The 22,369-nt window shown below is 44.0% G+C and overlaps 1 protein-coding gene across 8 annotated transcripts in view; it reads left to right on the forward strand.

The window, feature by feature from the left end:
* The window catches only part of chl1b (cell adhesion molecule L1-like b), a 79,034-nt gene that overhangs the window by 35,645 nt on the left and 21,020 nt on the right, over window positions 1-22,369 (forward strand). For 2 of the 8 annotated variants that reach the window (XM_029694660.1, XM_029694666.1), the window contains exons 1-14: window positions 7,068-7,261; window positions 13,338-13,552; window positions 14,122-14,139; window positions 14,709-14,817; window positions 15,110-15,300; window positions 16,349-16,471; window positions 16,623-16,793; window positions 17,111-17,149; window positions 17,334-17,445; window positions 17,570-17,751; window positions 18,144-18,275; window positions 18,369-18,509; window positions 19,485-19,596; window positions 20,023-20,189. In XM_029694660.1, coding sequence (XP_029550520.1) covers window positions 13,408-13,552; window positions 14,122-14,139; window positions 14,709-14,817; window positions 15,110-15,300; window positions 16,349-16,471; window positions 16,623-16,793; window positions 17,111-17,149; window positions 17,334-17,445; window positions 17,570-17,751; window positions 18,144-18,275; window positions 18,369-18,509; window positions 19,485-19,596; window positions 20,023-20,189 — 1,642 coding nt within the window. In that variant the 5' untranslated portion in view covers window positions 7,068-7,261; window positions 13,338-13,407. Of the gene's footprint in view, window positions 1-7,067; window positions 7,262-13,337; window positions 13,553-14,121; window positions 14,140-14,708; window positions 14,818-15,109; window positions 15,301-16,348; window positions 16,472-16,622; window positions 16,794-17,110; window positions 17,150-17,333; window positions 17,446-17,569; window positions 17,752-18,143; window positions 18,276-18,368; window positions 18,510-19,484; window positions 19,597-20,022; window positions 20,190-22,369 lie in introns of those variants that run through there. The other 6 variants (XM_029694668.1, XM_029694669.1, XM_029694662.1 and 3 more) reach the window with 6 other exon arrangements.

The following is a 22,369-nucleotide window of genomic DNA, read 5'->3' on the forward strand; positions in this document are numbered from 1 at the left end:
TGTCCACATTCTGATTGTGCCCACATTTTTAGACAGGTGTAGAGGATTAAAAGACACATTGTGCTCTTATTGTGATCAGATCTTGCTGACCACCTTCGAAGGTGGTCAAGCAAGCATTGCGTCTGGATATCTTACGTGTGTAGATGGATCTGGACAGTGAAACCATCATTATGCTGCCTTCTAAAATCATTGACAAGTGGCACCATTGATTTATGGAATCAATATGTAAATATTATTTAGAAATAATAGCTGTCAAACATTTGCATACAGGGAGGGACCAGGAAATGTGGCCACGATGCAGGCACAGTAGACGGATAAGACACACATTTTAATACACTGTGTAGACATATTTCTGAAAATGTGAGCACAATCATAATGTGGACAAGATCAGGACAAAGGTCGCATGTTAGAGCCAAGTATAAACAAGGCTTAAATGGTGACTTTTTAAGGTCGCATCCATCATCTTTGTTTCTTCTGGAAATCATAAAAATCATTCATTTTATTTAACTAGGCAAGTCGGTTAAGAACAAATTCTTATTTTCATTAACGGTCTAGGAACAGTGGGTTAACTGCCTTGTTCAGGGGCAGTACGACAGATTTATTGATTTCAACAATGTTGTTAGAGAATAAAGTTACAAGTGCACATTAAAACCAGTAGTATAAAGTACTTAAGTAAAATACCTTAAAGTACTACTTAAGTATTTTTTGGGGGTATCTGTACTTTACTTTACTACACTGAACAAAAATGTAAATGCAACGTGCAACAATTTAAAAGATTTTACTGAGTTACAGTTCATTTAAAATTAAAATAAATTCATTATGCCCTAATGTATGGATTGCAAATGACTGGGAATACAGATATGCATCTGTTGGCCACAGATACCTTAAAAAAAGGTAGGGGTGTGGATCAGAAAACCAGTCAGTATCTGGTGTGGCCACCATTTGCCTCATGCAGCACGACACATCTCTTTCGCATTGAGTTGACCAGGCTGTTGATTGTGGCCTGTGGAATGTTGTCCCACTCCTCTTGGCCCGTGCGAAGTTGCTGGATATTGGATCACGCTGTCATACACATCGATCCAGAGCATCTCAAATATGCTCAATGGGTCCCATGTCTGGTGAGTATGCAGGCCATGGAAGAACTGGGAAAATGTCCCAATTCAAGGAATTGTGTATAGATCCTTGCAACATGGGGCAGTGCATTATCATGCTGAAACATGAGGTGACGGCGGCGGATGAATGGCACGACAATGGGTCTCAGGATCTCGTCACGGTATCTCTGTGCATTCAAATTGCCATTGATAAAATGCAGTTGTGTTCATTGTCCGTAGCATATGCCTGCCCATACCATAACCCCACCGCCACCATGGGGCACTCTGTTCACAACGTTGACATCAGCAAACCGCTCGCCCACACGACGCCATACATGCTGTCTGCAATCTACATGCTGTCTGCCATCTGCCCAGTACAGTTAAAACCGAGATTCATCTGTGAAGAGCACACTTCTCCAGCGTGCCAGTGGCCACTGAAGGTGAGTATTTTCCTACTGAAGTCGGTCACGACGCCAAACTGCAGTCATGTCAAGACCCTGGTGAGGACGACGAGCACGCAGATGAGCTTCCCTGAGATGGTTTCTGACAGTTTGTACAGAAATTCTTTGGTTGTGCAAACCCACAGTTTCATCAGCTGTCCAGCTGGCTGGTCTCAGCCGCATGTGGAGGCCGGTTGCACAACCGGGTGGCCGGTTCGACGTACTGCCAAATTCTCTAAAACTACGTTGGAGGTGGCTTATGGTAGAGAAATTAACATTCAATTATCTGGCAACAACTCTGGTGGACATTCCTGCAGTCAGCATTCCAATTGCACACTCCCTCAAAACCTGAGACATCTGTGGCATTGTGTTGTATGACAAAACTGCACATTTTAGAGTGGCCTTTTATTGTCCCCAGCACAAGGTGCACCTGTGTAATGATCATGCTTTTAATCGGCTTCTTGATATGCCACACCTGTCAGGTGGAAGGATTGTCTTGGCAAAGGAGAAATGTTCAATAACATGATTGTAAACAAATTTGTGCAAAACATTTTAGAGAAATATGTTTTTTGTGGGAAAGGAACGTTTTGGGTATCTTATGTTTCAGCTCATGAAACATGGGACCAACAGTGCATTTTTGTTCAGAAAATGTATATTTTTGACAACATTTACTTTTTCTTCACTACATTCTTAAAGAAAATAATGTACTCTTTACTCCATACATTTTCCCTGACTCCCAAAATAACTTGTTACATTTTTTATGCTTAGCAGGACAGGAAAATGGTCCAGTTCACACACTTTTCAAGAAAACATCTGCTCATCTCTACTGCCTCTGATCTGGTGGACTCACTAAACACAAATTCTTTGTTTGTAAATTATATCTGCGTGTTGTGGTGTGCCCCTGGCTATCAGTGAATATATATATATATATATATATATATATATATATATATACTGCTCAAAAAAATAAAGGGAACACTAAAATAACACATCCTAGATCTGAATGAATGAAATAATCTTATTAAATACTTTTTTCTTTACATAGTTGAATGTGCTGACAACAAAATCACACAAAAATAATCAATGGAAATCCAATTTATCAACCCATGGAGGTCTGGATTTGGAGTCACACTCAAAATTAAAGTGGAAAACCACACTACAGGCTGATCCAACTTTGATGTAATGTCCTCAAAACAAGTCAAAATGAGGCTCAGTAGTGTGTGTGGCCTCCACGTGCCTGTATGACCTCCCTACAATGCCTGGGCATGCTCCTGATGAGGTGGCGGATGGTCTCCTGAGGGATCTCCTCCCAGACCTGGACTAAAGCATCCGCCAACTCCTGGACAGTCTGTGGTGCAATGTGGCGTTGGTGGATGGAGCGAGACATGATGTCCCAGATGTGCTCAATTGGATTCAGGTCTGGGGAACGGGCGGGCCAGTCCATAGCATCAATGCCTTCCTCTTGCAGGAACTGCTGACACACTCCAGCCACATGAGGTCTAGCATTGTCTTGCATTAGGAGGAACCCAGGGCCAACCGCACCAGCATATGGTCTCACAAGGGGTCTGAGGATCTCATCTCGGTACCTAATGGCAGTCAGGCTATCTCTGGCGAGCACATGGAGGGCTGTGCGGCCCCCCAAAGAAATGCCACCCCACACCATGACTGACCCACCGCCAAACCGGTCATGCTGGAGGATGTTGAAGGCAGCAGAACATTCTCCACGGCGTCTCCAGACTCTGTCACGTCTGTCATATGTGCTCAGTGTGAACCTGCTTCATCTGTGAAGAGCACAGGGCGCCAGTGGCGAATTTGACAATCTTGGTGTTCTCTGGCAAATGCCAAACGTCCTGCACGGTGTTGGGCTGTAAGCACAACCCCCACCTGTGGACGTCGGGCCCTCATACCACCCTCACGGAGTCTGTTTCTGACCGTTTGAGCAGACACATGCACATTTGTGGCCTGCTGGAGGTAATTTTGCAGGGCTCTGGCAGTGCTCCTCCTGCTGCTCCTTGCACAAAGGCGGAGGTAGCAGTCCTGCTGCTGGGTTGTGGCCCTCCTACGGCCTCCTCCACGTCTCCTGATGTACTGGCCTGTCTCCTGGTAGCGCCTCCATGCTCTGGACACTAAGCTGACAGACACAGCAAACCTTCTTGCCACAGCTCGCATTGATGTGCCATCCTGGATGAGCTGCACTACCTGAGCCACTTGTGTGGGTTGTAGACTCCGTCTCATGCTACCACTAGACTGAAAGCACCGCCAGCATTCAAAAGTGACCAAAACATCAGCCAGGAAGCATAGGAACTGAGAAGTGGTCTGTGGTCCCCACCTGCAGAACCACTCCTCTATTGGGGGTGTCTTGCTAATTGCCTATAATTTCCACCTGTTGTCTATTCCATTTGCACAACAGCATGTGAAATTTATTGTCAATCAGTGTTGCTTCCTAAGTGGACAGTTTGATTTCACAGAAGTGTGATTGACTTGGAGTTACATTGTGTTGTTTAAGTGTTCCCTTTATTTTTTTGAGCAGTGTATATATATTTTTTAAATAGTGCCATCTTGTTTGCTTAATATAAGCAATTTGAAATTATTCGTACTTTTAATACTTAAGTACATATTTGCAATTACATTTACTTTTGATACTGAAGTATATTTAAAACCAAATACTTTTAGACTTTTACTCAAGTAGTATTTTACTGGGTGTCTCACTTTTACTTGAGTCAATTTCTATTAAGGTATCTTTACTTTTACTCAAGTATGAAAATTGGGTATTTTTTCAAAACTGATTAAAACAACCTTCAAGTGATTAGATTTTTTTTAAATTGTAATGCAAAGTGAAAAAAATGACATTTCCATAAAACATTTCATATTACAGTGTTAATGTAATTAGTTAAAATCACAAAGGTTGAAATGAATATTACCTCAGAATGGAATGCACTTATATGAATGAATCATAATTGAATTTCTAGTGAAAATAATATCGTTTCCATATACAGTACCTTCAGAAAGTATTCAGACCCTTGGCTTTTTCCACATTTTGTTAGGTTACAGACATATTCTAAAATTGAATAAAACAATTTTTTCTCATTAATCTACACACAATACCCCATAATGACAAAGTGAAAACAGGTTTTTAGAATTTTTTTACAAATGAAAAAACAAGAACTGAAATATTACATTTACGTAAGTATTCAGACACTTCGCTATGAGACTCGAAATTGAGCTCAGGTGCATCCTGTTTCCATTGATCATCCTTGAGATGTTTCTACAACTTGATTGGAGTCCACCTGTGGTAAATTCAATTGATTGGACATGATTTGGAAAGGCACACACCTGTCCATATAAGGTTCCACAGTTGACAGTGCTTGTCAGAGCAAAAACCAAGCCATGAGGTTGAAGGAATTGTCCGTAGAGCTCCGAGACAGGATTGTGTCAAGGAACAGATCTGGGGATGGGTACCAAACAATTTCTACAGCACTGAAGGTCTCCAAGAACACAGTGGCCTCCATCATTCTTAAATGGAAGAAGTTTGGAACCACCAAGACTCTTCCTAGAGCTGGTCAAACTGAGCAATCGGGGGAGAAGGGCCTTGATCAGTGAGGTGACCAAGAACCTGATGGTCCCTCTGACAGAGCTCCAGAGTTCCTCTGTGGAGATGGGAGAACCTTCCAGAAGGACAACCATCTCTGCAGCACTCCACCAATCAGGCCTTTATGGTAGAGTGACCCGACGGAAGACACTCCTCTGTAAAAGGCACATGACAGCCCGCTTGGAGTTTTCTAGAAGGTACCTAAAGGACTCTCAGACCATGAGAAACAAGACTCTCTGGTCTGATGAAAACAAGATGGAACTCTCTGGCCTGAATACCAAGCGTCACATCTGGAGGAAACCTGGCATCATCCCTACGGTGAAGCATGGTGGTGGCAGCATACTGTGGGAATGTTTTCCAGTGGCAGGGACTCAGAGACTAGTCAGAATCAAGGGAAAGATGAACTGAGCAAAGTACAGAGAGATCCTTGATGAAAACCTGCTCCAGAGCACTCAGGACCTCAGACTGGGGCGAAGGGTCACCTTCCAACAGGACAACGACCCTAAGCACGCAGCCAAGACAATGCAGGAGTGGCTTCAGGACAAATCTCTGAATGTCCTTGAGTGGCCCAGCCAGAGCCCGGACTTGAACCCAATCTAACATCCTACCTGACAGAGTTTCATACCCAAGAAGACTCGAGGCTGTAATTGCTGCCAAAGGTTCTTCAACAAAGTACTGAGTGAAAGGGTCTGAATACTTGTAATATTGAACTTTTTTATTTTATAAATTAGCAAACATTTCTTAAAACCTGTTTTTTCTTTGTTGTTATGGGGGTATTGTGTGTAGATTGATGAGGACATTTAAAAAAAAAAAATCTATTTTAGAATAAGGCTGTAACATAACAAAATGCGGAAAAAGTAAACGGGTCTGAATAATTTCCGAATGCACTGTATTTGATCGCTTAATGTATTGATAGTGCATTGATCCCATATCAAAGCGTACATTTATCTAATGTCTCCATTCAAAGAAGATATACAATCTAATTTCCACCATTTCCCAACTGTCAGCACATATGAAGCACGAGTGATAATAACCTTGCATGGGCCTGCACAAATAGCGCTTAAAAAGGCACGTTTTTTTGCAGTTTTCAGCAAATTCAAGCATGACCCTCTGCCCCTCCCCCTTTTAATATTCTCCCTTTCTCCTTGTTAAAGCCCAAGTCTCAGACCTGGGTCCACACCATACATCATCCAGACTGTGCCGCTCCCTTCCCCCCGTGTCATGGGAGACAGGCTGTGCTGTTGTTGGGCTATGGAGGGCTCTTATCGGCAGTCTCAGCACTCTCTCTCTGCTCTGCTCTCTGCTTCTTCCCCATTGGTCACACAGGCCCCCATCTGTGGAGTCTTGGAATGATGTCTGTGCTCACCAATCTGTCAATCAAGGTCTCTAAACCAGTTGCTCAAAAAAAATCCCAGTTTTCATTCCACAGGTTCATTGGTTCTTCTGGTCAAACAAACAAAACATAATCTTCAAACAGATTATTTATTATGCTTCCTTTGACCGGGTGGGTAAAGTTAAGAGCAGACCTGGGCACAGATGTACTGTAGAGATACTGTCTTCTGTAATGCTGAGAGACAATCGCCACCAGCATTATAAGAAATAAGGAGATTGTCCCTGCCTACAAAGAGGATTGGTCCCTGAGATCTGTAACACTCAAAGGCTGATCTCTACCCTGCTGCTCCCACCTGTGCTCTTGCATGCATTCTGTAAAACATGTGTGCTTAACTCTTTTTAAAACAACACTTTAACCAAAGCTTCAGGTGAAGTAAATATTTTTCTGTTCAGGCCACTGGGGGGGGGGGGGAGATGGAAGATGCTTTCCTCCCCTTTTCCTCCTCCGTCTTTTGTACACAGTCAGTGAATGGCCTTTAGAGAATGATTGTCAGTGGCTTAATGAGCTTCTTTGCCAAGCTAGAGGCTTTGGTAACATATGCGTCCACAGCGCCTCTCTCACTCCGTCCCCAGCTTGTGTGACAGGATCCGGTGCGGGTGGGTCGCCTCTAGAGCAGTCCCCGGGATTTTCACAGATCATTTACTGTTCTGTGCTCTGTTTTTCCCCTTTGGATTGGATTGCCTGTAGAGGGAACGGTTGTTCTTATGTATCTCGCGGGTGACCAGCGCAGAGAATGAAGTTAAGTCTTGTAAGTGATGTGTTGTCTTGGGATGTTTCTGTAGCTGCCTGTTAAATGTTTTGGTTTTTGCATGTGTGGTGAGGTGCACTGGGACGATCTCTCCCTCAAAGAGAGGAGAGGCTCAACATTGTCGATGTTCATGTCTTGAATGTATTGAACTGAGCTGTCTCAATAGTTTCTTGTGGGTATCTCTTGTTGTCATGCAATGACCATGGTAATATTGAGGTTATTCTGTTTTGAAAGAAACGAGAAATGTCTGGGCGAAAGAATACAGTATCTACATTTGGCATAATTTTGATTCTCTGGATATATACAATTTTAGGACATCCTGATAGGATTGTGAACTGTGCACGTCAGCACATGAGGCTGGGTGATAACATTATACCAAGTTTGAACGAACTTGTCTAGCCAGGAGTATCATACTGCCCTTAATATATCTCCATATAGTGGGGGAATCCGTAACATTATTTAAGTCTTTTAATCTTTCATCTCTGACACTGAACCCCCCCCACACCCACACTCTACACACCCACACACACCACACACACACACACACCATACCACCACAAATTGATCGAGATGCTCATGACTCATTTCCGACTGCTGTGTCAAACAGTTCGCCAGTCCAGATGTCCTGCTGTAGAGCGCAGGAAATACAAAATAGATTGCATACAGCATTTTACTGGTAAATCCCAGATTGGAGCCAGGAATTTCGATGTGTAGAAAAAGGACCTTAGGGGATAGGAAAAAGGGTAGCAACCAGCCTGTGGCAATTCAATATTCTATTCTGTATCTGTGTTGGGGGAATCAGACTTTCCTGGTGTTGGATGGAAGTAAATTGCTTTGGGGTTTGATGGAAGAGGGGATTTGGGATATAAGTCCCATCCATCATGTCCGGCTGTGGCACAGTTTCATCCACAGTTTCATCCTGGGAAATAGCCATCATCAGTCAGATGGAGTGAATGAACGGGACGAGGACCTCGCTGCGTTAGTTCACACAAAATAATGTCCCTGTCCCCGCAGTCCAGGCTGTGAATCCATAACGCTCCTCTCCTGGCGACTCCGTGAGGATCACAGACTAATGTGATGATCGTCCTGAGCATGGGGCGCCCATCTGTGACTCGGGACTTCAAAGAGACTAGAGCTGAGAGGAAAAAAGTTGAAGCGCTTGGCTTCTCCCCATTCTGCAGACAGTTAGACACAGGAGCAATTTACAGTACCTTTTGTGTCACTTGTACTTGAAACGTGACACACTGAGATATTCTGTCTGGCATTACTCTGCTGCCTCAACGCTGTGACAGCTTCACCATGATTTCTCTCAACCCTTGAACTCTCAGATTTACACTTCATTTATAAACCAGTTATAGTAAGCCATTGTGTGACACGGCCCGTTGCTCACTTCCCAGTCACATTTGCATCCAATTACAGTGATGTGTTTTTCAACAAAGAAATTATACACACGCGGCTAGCCCATATATGTAGTTAAAATCTCACCATATCTTTAAATGAAGAATAATGGTGAAATGATTGGGAGAGATTGCAGCAATATTTGCACTGAAACAGTTTTTGTCCCTGCTGTGCCTTAATATGCTCAGCAGGCCTCCATATTTCACTGAGGCAAACAGAGCTTTCAGCAGCGAACAGAGCGGAGTTTCACAATGGAACAACTCATTAGAGAAGGAGAAAAACCTCCACCTCTCTTTTACTCATGAAAGACACTGTAATCGCTCAGCAAAGACTAAATAGACAGGTGAGGAAATGCAGAGACAAAAAAGGAACCTTGAAGTGATATAAAACAAAGCTGATGTTTTGGCTATCCTTTTCCTTAATATGTATGGTCAAATAGCTGATATTCTGCCAATGGAAGATGCTACAGACACAACGTGTACAGTACACCAGTATTTTACTCCCAAGATTTTCATTGCTGGTTAAAAAGCGATGTCTGTGCCCTGGAGGTCATAGGTCGTATGGTGTCACCCGGGGATGTGTCCCACTCCGTCCCTGGTCACGACAGTTTATATGAAGTCAGTAAGGTCATTTGTCATTTCTCCACTTGGGACAGAGGTCAGCGACCCTGCAGTACATCTCAGAAACCACTCCATTGGTCGAAAGCCCTATAGCCTCGTTCCCTCACCCTCTATGCTTCATGAGTGGACAGACTCCTGCAATATTAATGGTGGGGTAATTGAACTGCTCACTTTCTTGCATGCATGGTAAAGCAGAGTGAAATTGAGCCAAATCTCAATTAGGCAAGGTTATTATTTAATATTGGTCTGACTTCCTAATCTCATTAAGGGCCTTGTTTATGTTTTCCTCCTGCTGCTGAAGTTTTATTAATGAATTAACTCCTCTGACCCACAAGCATGGAGAGGAATCTGAATCTTGTCTCTGCCTCTGTTCGCCAGAGGTCAGAATGGAACCCATTGCAAATGAACAGGAAATATGATTACATTACAGTAAGTAAGTTAATGCATCCAAATAAAAGTGCTTTTTACGAAATTCCAGTGGGTCTACTTCCACTGTAGCAGTTAATTATTATGATGTTTTTGTAGAGTTTTAACAAGATGTGGGTGTGTCTAGGGCAATTTTTCACACATAACATAATTGTTCAATGTACCCCTAGATCATCAGTAAATAACTGTATCCTTATGTTTTTTGTCTAGAACCAGTCTCAAGTCATTTGTAAACTAAATAAGAAATTGACTTTGCGAAAACAGAAAGGAAAGAAAATGAAAAATAAATAATTACCGGCAACAGAAATGCAGGCTAATTGCTGTTTAATGTTAATCAATTCTCCCAATGTTGTAATTGTACTTCGGTGATTAACTGGGATTCAGTGCTGAGGCATTACCAGGAGTGTGTGTGGAGTGTGGTGGTACTGTCTTCCTGCATTGAAGCTCTTTAGTGAGGAGAATATTTTAATCCAGTTTGACAAGACGAGGATCTGCTTAATCCCATTATAGGCTTGCAGCACATCAAATTACAGTAGGCCTGTAGACACAGACACTCTCCTGCCTGTCTGCCTGTCGTATTGCAGAGCCTGTAAACACTCTCCTGTCTGTCGTACAGCAGAGTTTTGCATGTGAAGGAGGCAGACCGCAGACAACAGAACGGCAAGAGGTTAAACAGCATAGCATATTCGAATGGCAGCAGTTAAGGACACCTCACAGTCCTTCAACAGAGCTTCACCATTTCCCTTCAGCCAAAATGCTTTGTCTATGTCTTGATAATAATATCTATAATAATGTATCTTGATAATGCCTCATCTAGAAAAGCATTGTTATAAAGCCACTGAGGAAGTAGTGAATTATACAGTATATCAACAGACCCTTGACTTTGGTGTATAAGTCAAGGTTAGGATTCCATGCCAGCCCAGATGGAGGAACTAGGAGACTGAAGGGATAGAAAGCATGCCAACCAGAACACTGTGCCAGTAACATCTCCTTATGAAGAGAGACATGGGTGTCTTTGGTTCTGCCTGGAGCCTGAATTATAAGGATGGGGCTTCTCAATCAAATGAACCAGCAGGTAGAGCGAGCATGGAGCAGACGCGACATCCCTCTCTGCCTGCCTCTTACATTTCCTCTGTTATCAGTCTTGTGCCTGGTGCTCGTTTTGAATGAGAAATGGTTTTTGCACGTCTTGGCAGGTAGCCCACTGTAAATGATGGAGAGCGGTGTGAGAGCAGCACTCTACAGTATCAGTCAATCCGAGTTGAGTTTAAGCCACGGCTCTAGATTGCACAGGGCCCGTGTCCCCTGTCCCACTCCCTCCACCCCAGACCAGCTTCTGTTTCCTCTGAGCCTCGGTTAAGAGAGGTCAGAGTTCATTTTGGTCTTCCCACTGTGAGTAGCTTTTAACCACCCGCCAGCTTCGTCAGTCTCAGACTCCTATCTATTTCTGCCGGAGGAGAGGATTAAGAACAGCCGGCGGTCTTAGAGCAGGCTCGCCTCGGGCCCACTCAACGGATTCATCTAGCCTGTAGCTTATACTGTATACTGGGTTAGAGCAAGACATCTCAGTCTCCCACCAGTTTAGCCTGTATGTTTTATGGACCTCCCTCAACCAGATGGACAAGTTGGATCGGGCTAAATGCTCAACGAGGGGGGAGAACAAAATCAGATGGCAAGTGATCAAGCACAGTTTGAACGGAACGTAATCCATCTAAGTTGTGTTAGGTTGATAAAGGCCCTGAGAGGAACACATTGTCTTGGAGGGATTGTAAAAAGCTCCCCCTTAAACTCACCAAACCTATGGAGAAAGCGCTGGCCAATTAGCACAGCACAGCATCCTACTTTCTGATTCTAATCTGTAATTTGCAGCATAAATCAGTGTGTGGGAAAAGAGTGAAATGAGAGCAACGAATCAAGCCTGAGGCATTTTTCCAGTCCCGACTCATGGATCATAACAAAGCCATGTCAATCTGAGGTTGGAGGAAAAGTCAATGGCCTAGTATTGTGATTAAGAGGGGTGGGTGTATTGAACACTGTTGTCTGTGGCTCTGCCGGTGACTTCAGTGACTTCACTGGGTCAGAATAACCAGGATGGAGTCAGAGGCCCCAGACAGAGTTAATACCATTAGCATGAGGCATGGGGAGAGAGGTCAGGGTTCGTGTCCATCTGAAAAAGGAGCCTCACAAAGAAATTAATGAAATCGACTCTTTCACTCCTTGGTCAATTATTCAATTTCTTCTCATGAACTGCCATTTGACCTCTGTGTTTCCAATTGAATTTGGTAATTGAGGGAGAAGATGAAAAAAAGAAGAGCAGTCTTTTCAGTCAGTATGATTGAAAAGACACCAGTAAAAAGCCAGCTGTTTGTGAAAACTGCCAGGCCTGTTGGAGCGTGGCTGTCTCTTAGGTCTGGTTCTCTCCGTCCTGCTCAAAGAAAAGAGCTTGACACACACACATTTCCTCTCCCAATACAAATCCCTTTTTTTTGGCGTTAACTGGAAGCTCCATCATCAACACGAGAAGAGACACCAGTTCCAACCAGTTGTAATTACCGGATTTGTATGCTTGTGATGAGAAGTCTTCAGCTAGTTTCATTGTGGGGACTCCCCGAAGACCCATGAGCATTATAGTTTGGCAATTTTCGTAATAGTGGGATATTATTGCTTATTTTTCCATGTGGTCTGGTCTATGCTACCTTGCATTGAACTAATTGGAGTCCTGACTAGAATGACCCAATGAGCTGGGTCACTGCCAACATGAGGGAGGCTAATGAACGGACACCCCAGAGATTCTACTACAGAACAGAGGCTGGTGGGCAACAATGCCGCCGAGGTGGACATTCCTGCAGAGAGCTCTTCCCCCACAATCCTTTGCTCTAGTCATACTGTAGGTGGAGGATGACCTGTGCCCTCTGATCGTGTGACCAACTGCTTATCAGATAACATGTTACGCAGTGTGTAGAGTGGTAAATGTGGGTAGAAAAATACTAGCGCCGTTCTTTGGAAGAGGACTATTGCTATGTCTGAGGACCATGTGTGCAGCGTTCCTAGATCGACAGGGTTGTGTCGTTCTATCTTTTTGAATATTCAGGGAGGAGCCCAGAGACACAGAACAGCAACAGCAGAACGCTGCAGCAGGGTTATAATCTTAATGATGGAAATCTTTCGCTCCATTGTGGAATGAATTCCTAATTTTCACTTTGAAATGTGGAAACATCTGCCGTGTATTAATATAACCACAGGCAGCCACATATATTTATATATTTCAACTCTTGTTCTACTGCGCATGAAATTGTCCTGCCTGTTGTACTGCCAAGCCAACACACTCCAACAGACAATAAACAAGAAAACAATTTATGTCTCAAGGGAACAGGGTGATATAGAGCTTTAATATGTAGATTTTTGTTTAAGCCCAGAATGTGGTCCCTGCTGATGCGAGTGACTGCTGTGCCGGAAACGTGTGTTGTGCCTGGCTAAGCATTTCTCTCAATCACCGGGGGTTCTCTCCCTACGTTGTGTTGCATTGTGTGGGATTGCCTGACTGTCTGCCGTGCCTGACGCGTGGGTGGATCTGGATTCGTGGGAGGCCTCTCTTATTCTTTCTCTCTCTGTTGTCTGTGTTGTTCTTGAAGGTCCTTCGTCTTCGTCAGGATATAGTTATGAACTGAGAGTGGGAAGAGTGCATCTTGTGTCACTTCCTCCATGATGAACTCCGAGATTGTTGTCTGCTGTGGAGCGATGAGGATGAGGTCATCGATGTGGAGCCCAGGATTGGCTCTCCTGATGGGCGTGGTCGTCAGTGTCTGTGCCTTTCACCTCACCACTGCCATAGACATCCCACTGGAGGGTAAGTGCTCACTCTTCCCATAAAGTGCTTGGTGCAGAATATCATAAACCTTTGTAAAGTACAGTATATTGATTTTGTTTTCCAATGTCTGTAATGGTCAATACAATCCACAGGTATTCTTTGAAATATAGCATATTCTGTAAATCTATATCATGCCAAAATCAGTTCAATTATATTCATGGGTCAAACACATCCTTAACTGGGATTTGGTTTCTAGTTTCAGCTTGTTTAAATCAGGTTTCTCCATTCCCTTGTATTGGGGGCTGTGTATCTTACAGTTTCCTTGGAAACAAGTATCAAGTTTTCTCTTCTAAATTATTCAGAAACATCTCTTAAGGGCCCGCTTACAAAGAGCAGTTCAAACAGGTTTTGAAAATGCAACGCACACTTGCTGTTGATGCAGGGTAATTCATTTCACGCAATCTCCTTAAATGCAATTCACAATCCTCTGTTTTGTTGTACCTACGGTACTAATGTTTATAAAGGCCTATAACCAATCAAAAAAACAGTATTATGCTTAAACTTCTGCCTGTGTTTTTGTTGTCTTCCTGCCGCCATGGATATTTTAGTTTTAGGTCATGTAAACAGTAAGTTTGCTCTGATGTGACCTGTCCCATCCAGCATTAGTGACCGCCTGTCTGTCCTCACTTAATCTCTTGGCTCAGTGTTCAGCACCACAGCAGCTGTACCATGTGGTCATCTTGTGTGTGATCTGCATCTCATGTGCCATCCTCCGTTTATTTACAAAATCAACATCTTCAAATTGTATTGTCTTGGACGACTGTCATCCATTTAGTGGCATGTAGTTTTAACCTGCACCATTGGCCATACTGGCCTGACCTCGTGCCACTAGTTTTACTGTTGTTGACCCCTGTAGTTTTGTAGTGTACTTCTAAATCATATCACTTAAACAAGAACGCATTGACAAAGCAGGGCAAGTTCAAACAGTGCTGTATGTCACTGTGAAATAGAACTGTAAGAGAAGGAACCCACTGGGCACAGACGTCATTTGAAATGGCCCAGTGGGAAATACCATCATAATCGAAATGAACCATCCCATAACACCTTATAGATTGTGAGAGATTATATTATCAGAAACCTACAGGGGGTCTATGGGACTTTTCATGAAGTGTTGTCCTTGTTGCCTGTTTTCCAGTTGAGCAGCTGCCCACCATCACAGAGGCCTCCCCCAGCTCTCTGATCGCCTTCCCCTTCGATGAGAGCTTCCCCATGACGTGTGAAGCCAAAGGGAACCCTAAGCCAGAGTGAGTTCTGAGTGTCCTACTCTACCATTCCGTACCCAGCAGATGGGAGAGGGACAGCCCAGGAGAGCTCGTTAGCAGCCCGACAGACAGTCTATCACCGGCCATCGATTTGGCGTGTCACATTTGGCTAGTCGATTTGGCGAGTTTGAGGGTTTGATTTTCAAGTATTGGACAGACTGTGAGGACCAACCTTGGACACTAAACACACTGTACATTTGGCTGAAACACATGAGACATTTTCAAGATTTACGTGGAATTTTATCAGTGACTGATTGAACTGTTGATTTTGTAGATACCGGTGGACAAAAAATGGGGAAGAGTTTGACCCTTACCAGGACCCCAGGCTGATCAAGGAGGACAACTCGGGGACGTTTGTCATCCCCAACACTGGGAATCTCACAGAGTACCAGGGAACGTACCGCTGCTACGCCGACAACGAACTAGGGACGGCCATAACGGAGGAGATCGAGTTTGTTGTGCCCCGTGAGTAGCATACTGTACATCCATACATCTCTGATCTCTGTGGCGCTCCATTACAGCTCTTTGAAAGTGATTCAGGGCCTGGAATTCAATTCAACGACTGTGTCGCTCCATCGTGAGCTGTTCGTTGTATTGGCCATGGCAGAAAGTCATTGAAGCTCCAGAGCATTCCACCCCCAGTTGCCTCTCATCTATACCCATATAGACTGTGTGGCAGAAGGGAGACTGATCTATCCTCCATCATTTCCCTTGGTACATTTTTCATTTTGTTCCAAAGCATAGTACATAAATCTTCTAAGAAATCCAGACCGAGGGGAACTATGACAAAATTTGGCCGTGCTTCAACCTTTCAGTGCGACTGACACGCAGCACAACAGTACTAATGACGTTTATTTCTTCCCGCAAGTCAAAATCTGAAGAATGTGCTGTAAAATCCAATTCACTGGAACAAACACCTCCATACACGACCAGCACAAAACACTAGTATCGTAGGACTGCCACCTGCTGGAGAGAAAGGCAACTACATCAATTGACAGACAAATCATTGACATAAACTGTGTACAAAACATTAAGAACACCTTCCTAATATTGAGTTGCACCCCCCTTTTGCCCTCAGAACAGTCTCGATGCGTTGGGGCATAGACTTGACAAGGTGTCGAAAGTGTTCCACAGGGATGCTGGCCCATGTTGACTCCAATGCTTCCCACAGAGTGTCAAGTTGGCTGCATGTCTTTTGGGTGTTGGACCCTTGTTGATACACACAGGAAATTGTTGAGTGTGAAAACACAGAAGCGTTGCCATTTTTGACACAAACCTGTGCACCTGGCACCTACACATACACAATCCATGTCTCAGTTGCCTCAAGGCTTCAAAATCCTTCTTTAACCTGTCTCCTCCCCTTCATCTACACTGATTGAAGTGAATTCAACAAGTGACATCAATAAGGGATCATAGCTTTCACCTGGATTCACCTGGTCAGTCTATGTCATGGAAAGAGCAAGTGTTCCTAATGTTTTGTACACTCGGTGTCTATTATGTTTTTTTTTATCAGACGTTCCTAAGTTTCCCAAGGAGAAGATTGATCCCATCAAGGTGGAAGAGGGTCAGTCTGTCATTTTGGAGTGTAACCCTCCTAAAGGAATCCCTCCTTTACAGATCTACTGGATGACCATCGGTGAGTCACTAACGGCTTGCCAGACCTAACACAGTGTCTGAGTCATGTCCCATGCTTTGTGTTGACACCTGCCGTTTTTATTGAAGCACGAATGATCAAACGAAAGCGACCAACGTGTGTATGGAATGTCCACCTCTTTTCCTCTCTTCAGACCTTCAGCACATAGAGCAGGATGAGAGGGTGTCCATGGGTCTGAACGGCGACCTGTTCTTCTCTAACGCTCTGGAGAAGGACAGCCGCAGAGACTACTGCTGCTTCGCTGCCTTCCCCAGGATACGCACCATCGTACAGAAGAATGCCATGTCTGTCGTAGTCAAGAGCAGTAGGTGTCAATCTAAGAAGGCATGTCTGTGATTAGGTGTGTTTATTAACTCTGCTACAGCATAGAGCTTGACCAAATGGCTTTGTTTTGATCACCATAATGACTTCAACCTCTGACCCAATGCATTCGTCGCTATGATCGTGTACATGATTAAGAACATTCCCAATGTCCAGCAGCCTCTCCAAAGTTGTATTTTCCCTGCTCTTGACGGCACTGATGTTTTCATGAATCTACACCACCCCCATTGTCTGTCATGATTGTTTTTGTTTTTTATGAATGCTTTGCACATTTTCATATGTTACCCACCTTAATTTCAGAAAATTCAAACAGTGACTCAAGTAGCAGTCCTGGTCGTGGTAAGTTACATGCCATACCATATCATTGTCTAGAACACTCCATGTGTGATTTTTTTTCATATCAGAGTGTGACATGTGGCTCCAAACATTGCATTGTAGGTTAGCAGTCCAAGAGTTAGACCCATGCATTGCCTTGTTTGAAAAACTAAGCTTAAAAACAATGTTTCTATTCCATTCTCAAAAGCCAATTCAATTCTGGAGAGAAAACCAAGTTTTCTGATGCCCTCTGGTGTCAAGTCGGAGACACAGCTGGTGAAAGGTGATGAGCTACTACTGGAGTGCATTGCAGAGGGCTTGTAAGTAAACCTTCCTCTCTTCTTTTTTTCTTTTTTTACAAAGGACTGCATGATATCTTGTAGACACTTCATTGTATTCGAAGCAACTACATCAAAACGTCAATCATTTTACTCCCCCTTTCAGTCCAACACCCAAGATTGAATGGGTAAGGATGGGCCACAGGCTGCCCGACAGAGCGACGATAGAGAACCATGGGAAACTCCTGAGCATTGACCGGGTCAATGAGGAGGACAGTGGGAAATACATGTGTAAGGCTAAGAACATCCACGGAGAGGCCAACCACTCCTTTGATGTATCAGTGGAAGGTAAGTGGGAAAATGTACAAAGGTTGAAATAATAGGATCTTAGTGTGATTATGTGTATCTGAAAAACAGCTGTTTTGCTTAAACTACATTTATAGGTTTTACTGTAGGAAAACGCGATAAAGTCTGATATGATAAGTACTTCATAATAGTAACACATTTTCATGAGAAAGTGTGCCATCTACTGTACATTGAGTGAACTGCTGTTCAAGAGGGATTCAAAAAAGTCACCATTTGAGAATTGGCTCCAGGTGATAGAAAACACAAACATCATAACGCTTGCATGATTTCCATGTTTTTTAAATGCAAATTCTCGGAGAGAGTTGTAAACTGTGCTCTGGTTCGCTCACTGCTTCCTGGTGTTACGTCTGTCTTTGATGTTTTGCGCTTTCCAGAGCCTCCTAAGTGGGTATCTGAGCCTGAGAGCCAGCTTAGTACGATTGGCTCAGACGTGCATATCAAGTGCTCTGCCACTGGCACTCCTCAGCCCACCATCCAATGGAGGGTGAATGGAAAACCTCTTAAGGGTATGTTCTCAGTCTACCTCAACAAGACATGAATGTCCTATTTCTAGTACTGCAAATTGGTGCACAGTTAATGGATTTCATTGTTGATTGCAGAGATCCCAGCACCTAACAGAAAAGTGTCGGATGACGCCATTATCTTGCACAACGCCAAATCGATTGACAGTGCCGTCTATCAATGTGAGGCCTCCAACAAACATGGAACACTACTGGCCAATGCCAATATCATGATCATGAGTAAGTTTATGGGGCTTCGTTGGTTTTACTCTCTACCTCTGAAAATAGCCTCTACTTTCCTCTGAGGCTTGAAGTCTTAATGGTCACAAATAAATAGTTCCTACATCTCAGCCTTCATCATTGTTTTACCGGTCGTGCTCATCCGTTTAGTTACCCACTAAGTATGGAATTGTATGATGATGAAAGTGCACTAAAGAATCCAACCAGTTGCTTGACATTGTCATGAGGCAGTGGAAGACTGTCTGTGAGTGGCGGTGTGTCTGGTTTGAAAGCCGTCTCTGGCGCCAGAGCCCCTCGGGCCATGGTGAAGGAAGGGTTGTCTGAGCGCCACAGTCCTCCATACAGACTACCCGCCCACGTCCCATGTCCCTCTTGATCAGCCCGCATGCTCCCAGGCATTTATTTCTATGCTAGCACGTTTCTCTACTCCATTCAGAATGCAATGCCACAACACTAAAATGTGCTCCTTCTATAAGAGCAGATCAACAAAAAAAAGTGCTCTCTTTGGCTTCTCAGAAATGTCTGGAGTTTGTCACTGGTGACAAAACTAGGAAGTTATTAAGCGGACTGTTTCTGGATTCAAAGTCACAGCTTTTTATTTTGGTTAACAATGGAATGAGACAGACGGGATGTTTTGGTTAGAAATGATGAGACATTTCATTTCTTATTCATTGTTTTTTAATTTTCAAATTGTATGACAATCATCGTGACAGTCCAGCCATTCTTTCAAAAGAAATGGTAATTAACAAAAAATGGAAGACAATAACATTTTCACGTCACTTGGTCTCCTTAGTTTGAATCTTAGCTATACATTTTAAGGGACTTTCTCAGTGTATCTTTGTAACCAATACTGCAGTACAGTCGGAGGGCCATTCCTCAATCCCTCCATATCTGTATGGAAGTTAGAAAATAATTCTCTCTCTCTCGTTCATGTCCCAAACCCCGATTCATTAACTGGGATGTCTCTCCCCACAGATCTGCCTCCTATGATCCTGACAGAGGAAGGTCTGGAGTATTCAGCTGTGGAGGGAAAGAGTGTAGTCATGCACTGCAAGGTGTTCAGCTCTCCGCCCTCTATTGTAACCTGGTGAGTAGGCTCTCCCTAACCATAGCCTGGTCCCAGACCAGAATGTGCTTCAGCCAACTCCTACTCTTCTTGTCATGTCATCAATCATTGGCTCAAGCCCATACAAATGCTGGACTAGGCTTCTCCAGCTCCAACCAGTCCTCTCAGAGACCAGTAGAGAGCAGTAGATATCAATGTGTCATTAGTAGATAACAATGTGTCAAAGTGTCATTAGGTAGTTATAAAAATAGCTGTACAGGATCCGTTTCTCTGTTGGTGCACCACTGTTTGCTGTGGAAATGTGCAGAAAGAAAAAACATCTTATACCTACACAAATACTTTAAGGGCCGTTATTGCAGTATCTTCTTAAGTGCTCAGCAAGGTTCCTCTGTAATTGAATGAAATCGCAAGTGGAGACTTTAATTGATTGCTTTAAATGTTGTACAGGAACAGGGATGACTCAACAGGGTCTGTGGAGGGACCAAGGTTTACAGTTCACCAGAATGGATCATTGGAGATCCATAATGTGGAGAAAGAGGATATGGGCCAGTACACATGTTACACCAAGAATACTGAAGGGAAGTCTGCTATAACTGCCTTACTGGATGTTAAAGGTATGAAACTAAATACAAGACGGCATGTGTTTAACACACAACTAGGGCCATGTGTTTAACACACAACTAGGGCCACAGCTAGGGCCATGTGTTTAACACACAGCTAGGGCCATGTGTTTAACACACAGCTAGGGACATGTGTTTAACACACAGCTAGGGCCATGTGTTTAACACACAACTAGGGCCACAGCTAGGGCCATGTGTTTAACACACAGCTAGGGCCATGTGTTTAACACACAACTAGGGCCACAGCTAGGGCCATGTGTTTAACACACAGCTAGGGCCATAGCTAGGGCCATGTGTTTAACACACAGCTAGGGCCATGTGTTTAACACACAGCTAGGGCCATGTGTTTAACACACAACTAGGGCCACAGCTAGGGCCATGTGTTTAACACACAGCTAGGGCCATGTGTTTAACACACAGCTAGGACCATGTGTTTAACACACAACTAGGGCCACAGCTAGGGCCATGTGTTTAACACACAGCTAGGGCCATGTGTTTAACACACAACTAGGGCCACAGCTAGGGCCATGTGTTTAACACACAGCTAGGGCCATAGCTAGGGCCATGTGTTTAACACACAGCTAGGGCCATGTGTTTAACACACAACTAGGGCCACAACTAGGGCCATGTGTTTAACACACAGCTAGGGCCATGTGTTTAACACACAACTAGGGCCACAACTAGGGCCATGTGTTTAACACACAGCTAGGGCCATGTGTTTAACACACAACTAGGGCCATGTGTTTAACACACAACTAGGGCCATGTGTTTAACACACAACTAGGGCCATGTGTTTAACACACAACTAGGGCCATGTATTTAACACACAACTAGGGCCATGTGTTTAACACACAACTAGGGCCACAGCTAGGGCCATGTGTTTAACACACAACTAGGGCCATGTGTTTAACATACAGCTAGGGCCATGTGTTTAACACACAGCTAGGGCCATGTGTTTAACACACAACTAGGGCCATGTGTTTAACATACAACTAGGGCCATGTGTTTAACACACAGCTAGGGCCATGTGTTTAACACACAACTAGGGCCATGTGTTTAACACACAGCTAGGGCCATGTGTTTAACACACAGCTAGGGCCATAGCTAGGGCCATGTGTTTAACACACAACTAGGGCCATGTGTTTAACACACAGCTAGGGACATGTGTTTAACACACAGCTAGGGCCATGTATTTAACACACAGCTAGGGCCATGTGTTTAACATACAGCTAGTGCCATGTGTTTATCACAGCTAGGGCCATGTGTTTAAGACACAACTAGGGCCATGTGTTTAACACACAACTAGGGCCATGTGTTTAACACACAGCTAGGGCCATGTGTTTAACACACAGCTAGGGCCATAGCTAGGGCCATGTGTTTAACACACAGCTAGGGCCATGTGTTTAACACACAGCTAGGGCCATGTGTTTAACACACAGCTAGGGCCATGTGTTTAACACACAGCTAGGGCCATGTGTTTAACACACAGCTAGGGCCATGTGTTTAACATACAGCTAGGGCCATGTGTTTAACACAGCTAGGGCGATGTGTTTAACACACAGCTAGGGCCATGTGTTTAACACACAACTAGGGCCATGTGTTTAACACACAGCTAGGGCCATGTGTTTAACACACAGCTAGGGCCATAGCTAGGGCCATGTGTTTAACACACAGCTAGGGCCATGTGTTTAACACACAACTAGGGCCATGTGTTTAACACACAGCTACGGCCATGTGTTTAACACACAGCTAGGGCCATGTGTTTAACACACAGCTAGGGCCATGTGTTTAACACACAGCTAGGGCCATAGCTAGGGCCATGTGTTTAACACACAGCTAGGGCCATGTGTTTAACACACAACTAGGGCCATGTGTTTAACACACAGCTAGGGCCATGTGTTTAACACACAGCTAGGACCATGTGTTTAACACACAGCTAGGGCCATGTGTTTAACACACAGCTAGGGCCATGTGTTTAACACACAACTAGGGCCATGTGTTTAACACACAACTCGGGCCATGTGTTTAACACACAGCTAGGGCCATGTGTTTAACACACAGCTAGGGCCATGTGTTTAACACACAGCTAGGGCCATGTGTTTAACACACAACTAGGGCCATGTGTTTAACACACAGCTAGGGCCATGTGTTTAACACACAGCTAGGGCCATGTG

Source organism: Salmo trutta, chromosome 16 (assembly GCF_901001165.1).
Source record: "Salmo trutta chromosome 16, fSalTru1.1, whole genome shotgun sequence".
Lineage (NCBI taxonomy): Eukaryota > Metazoa > Chordata > Actinopteri > Salmoniformes > Salmonidae > Salmo > Salmo trutta.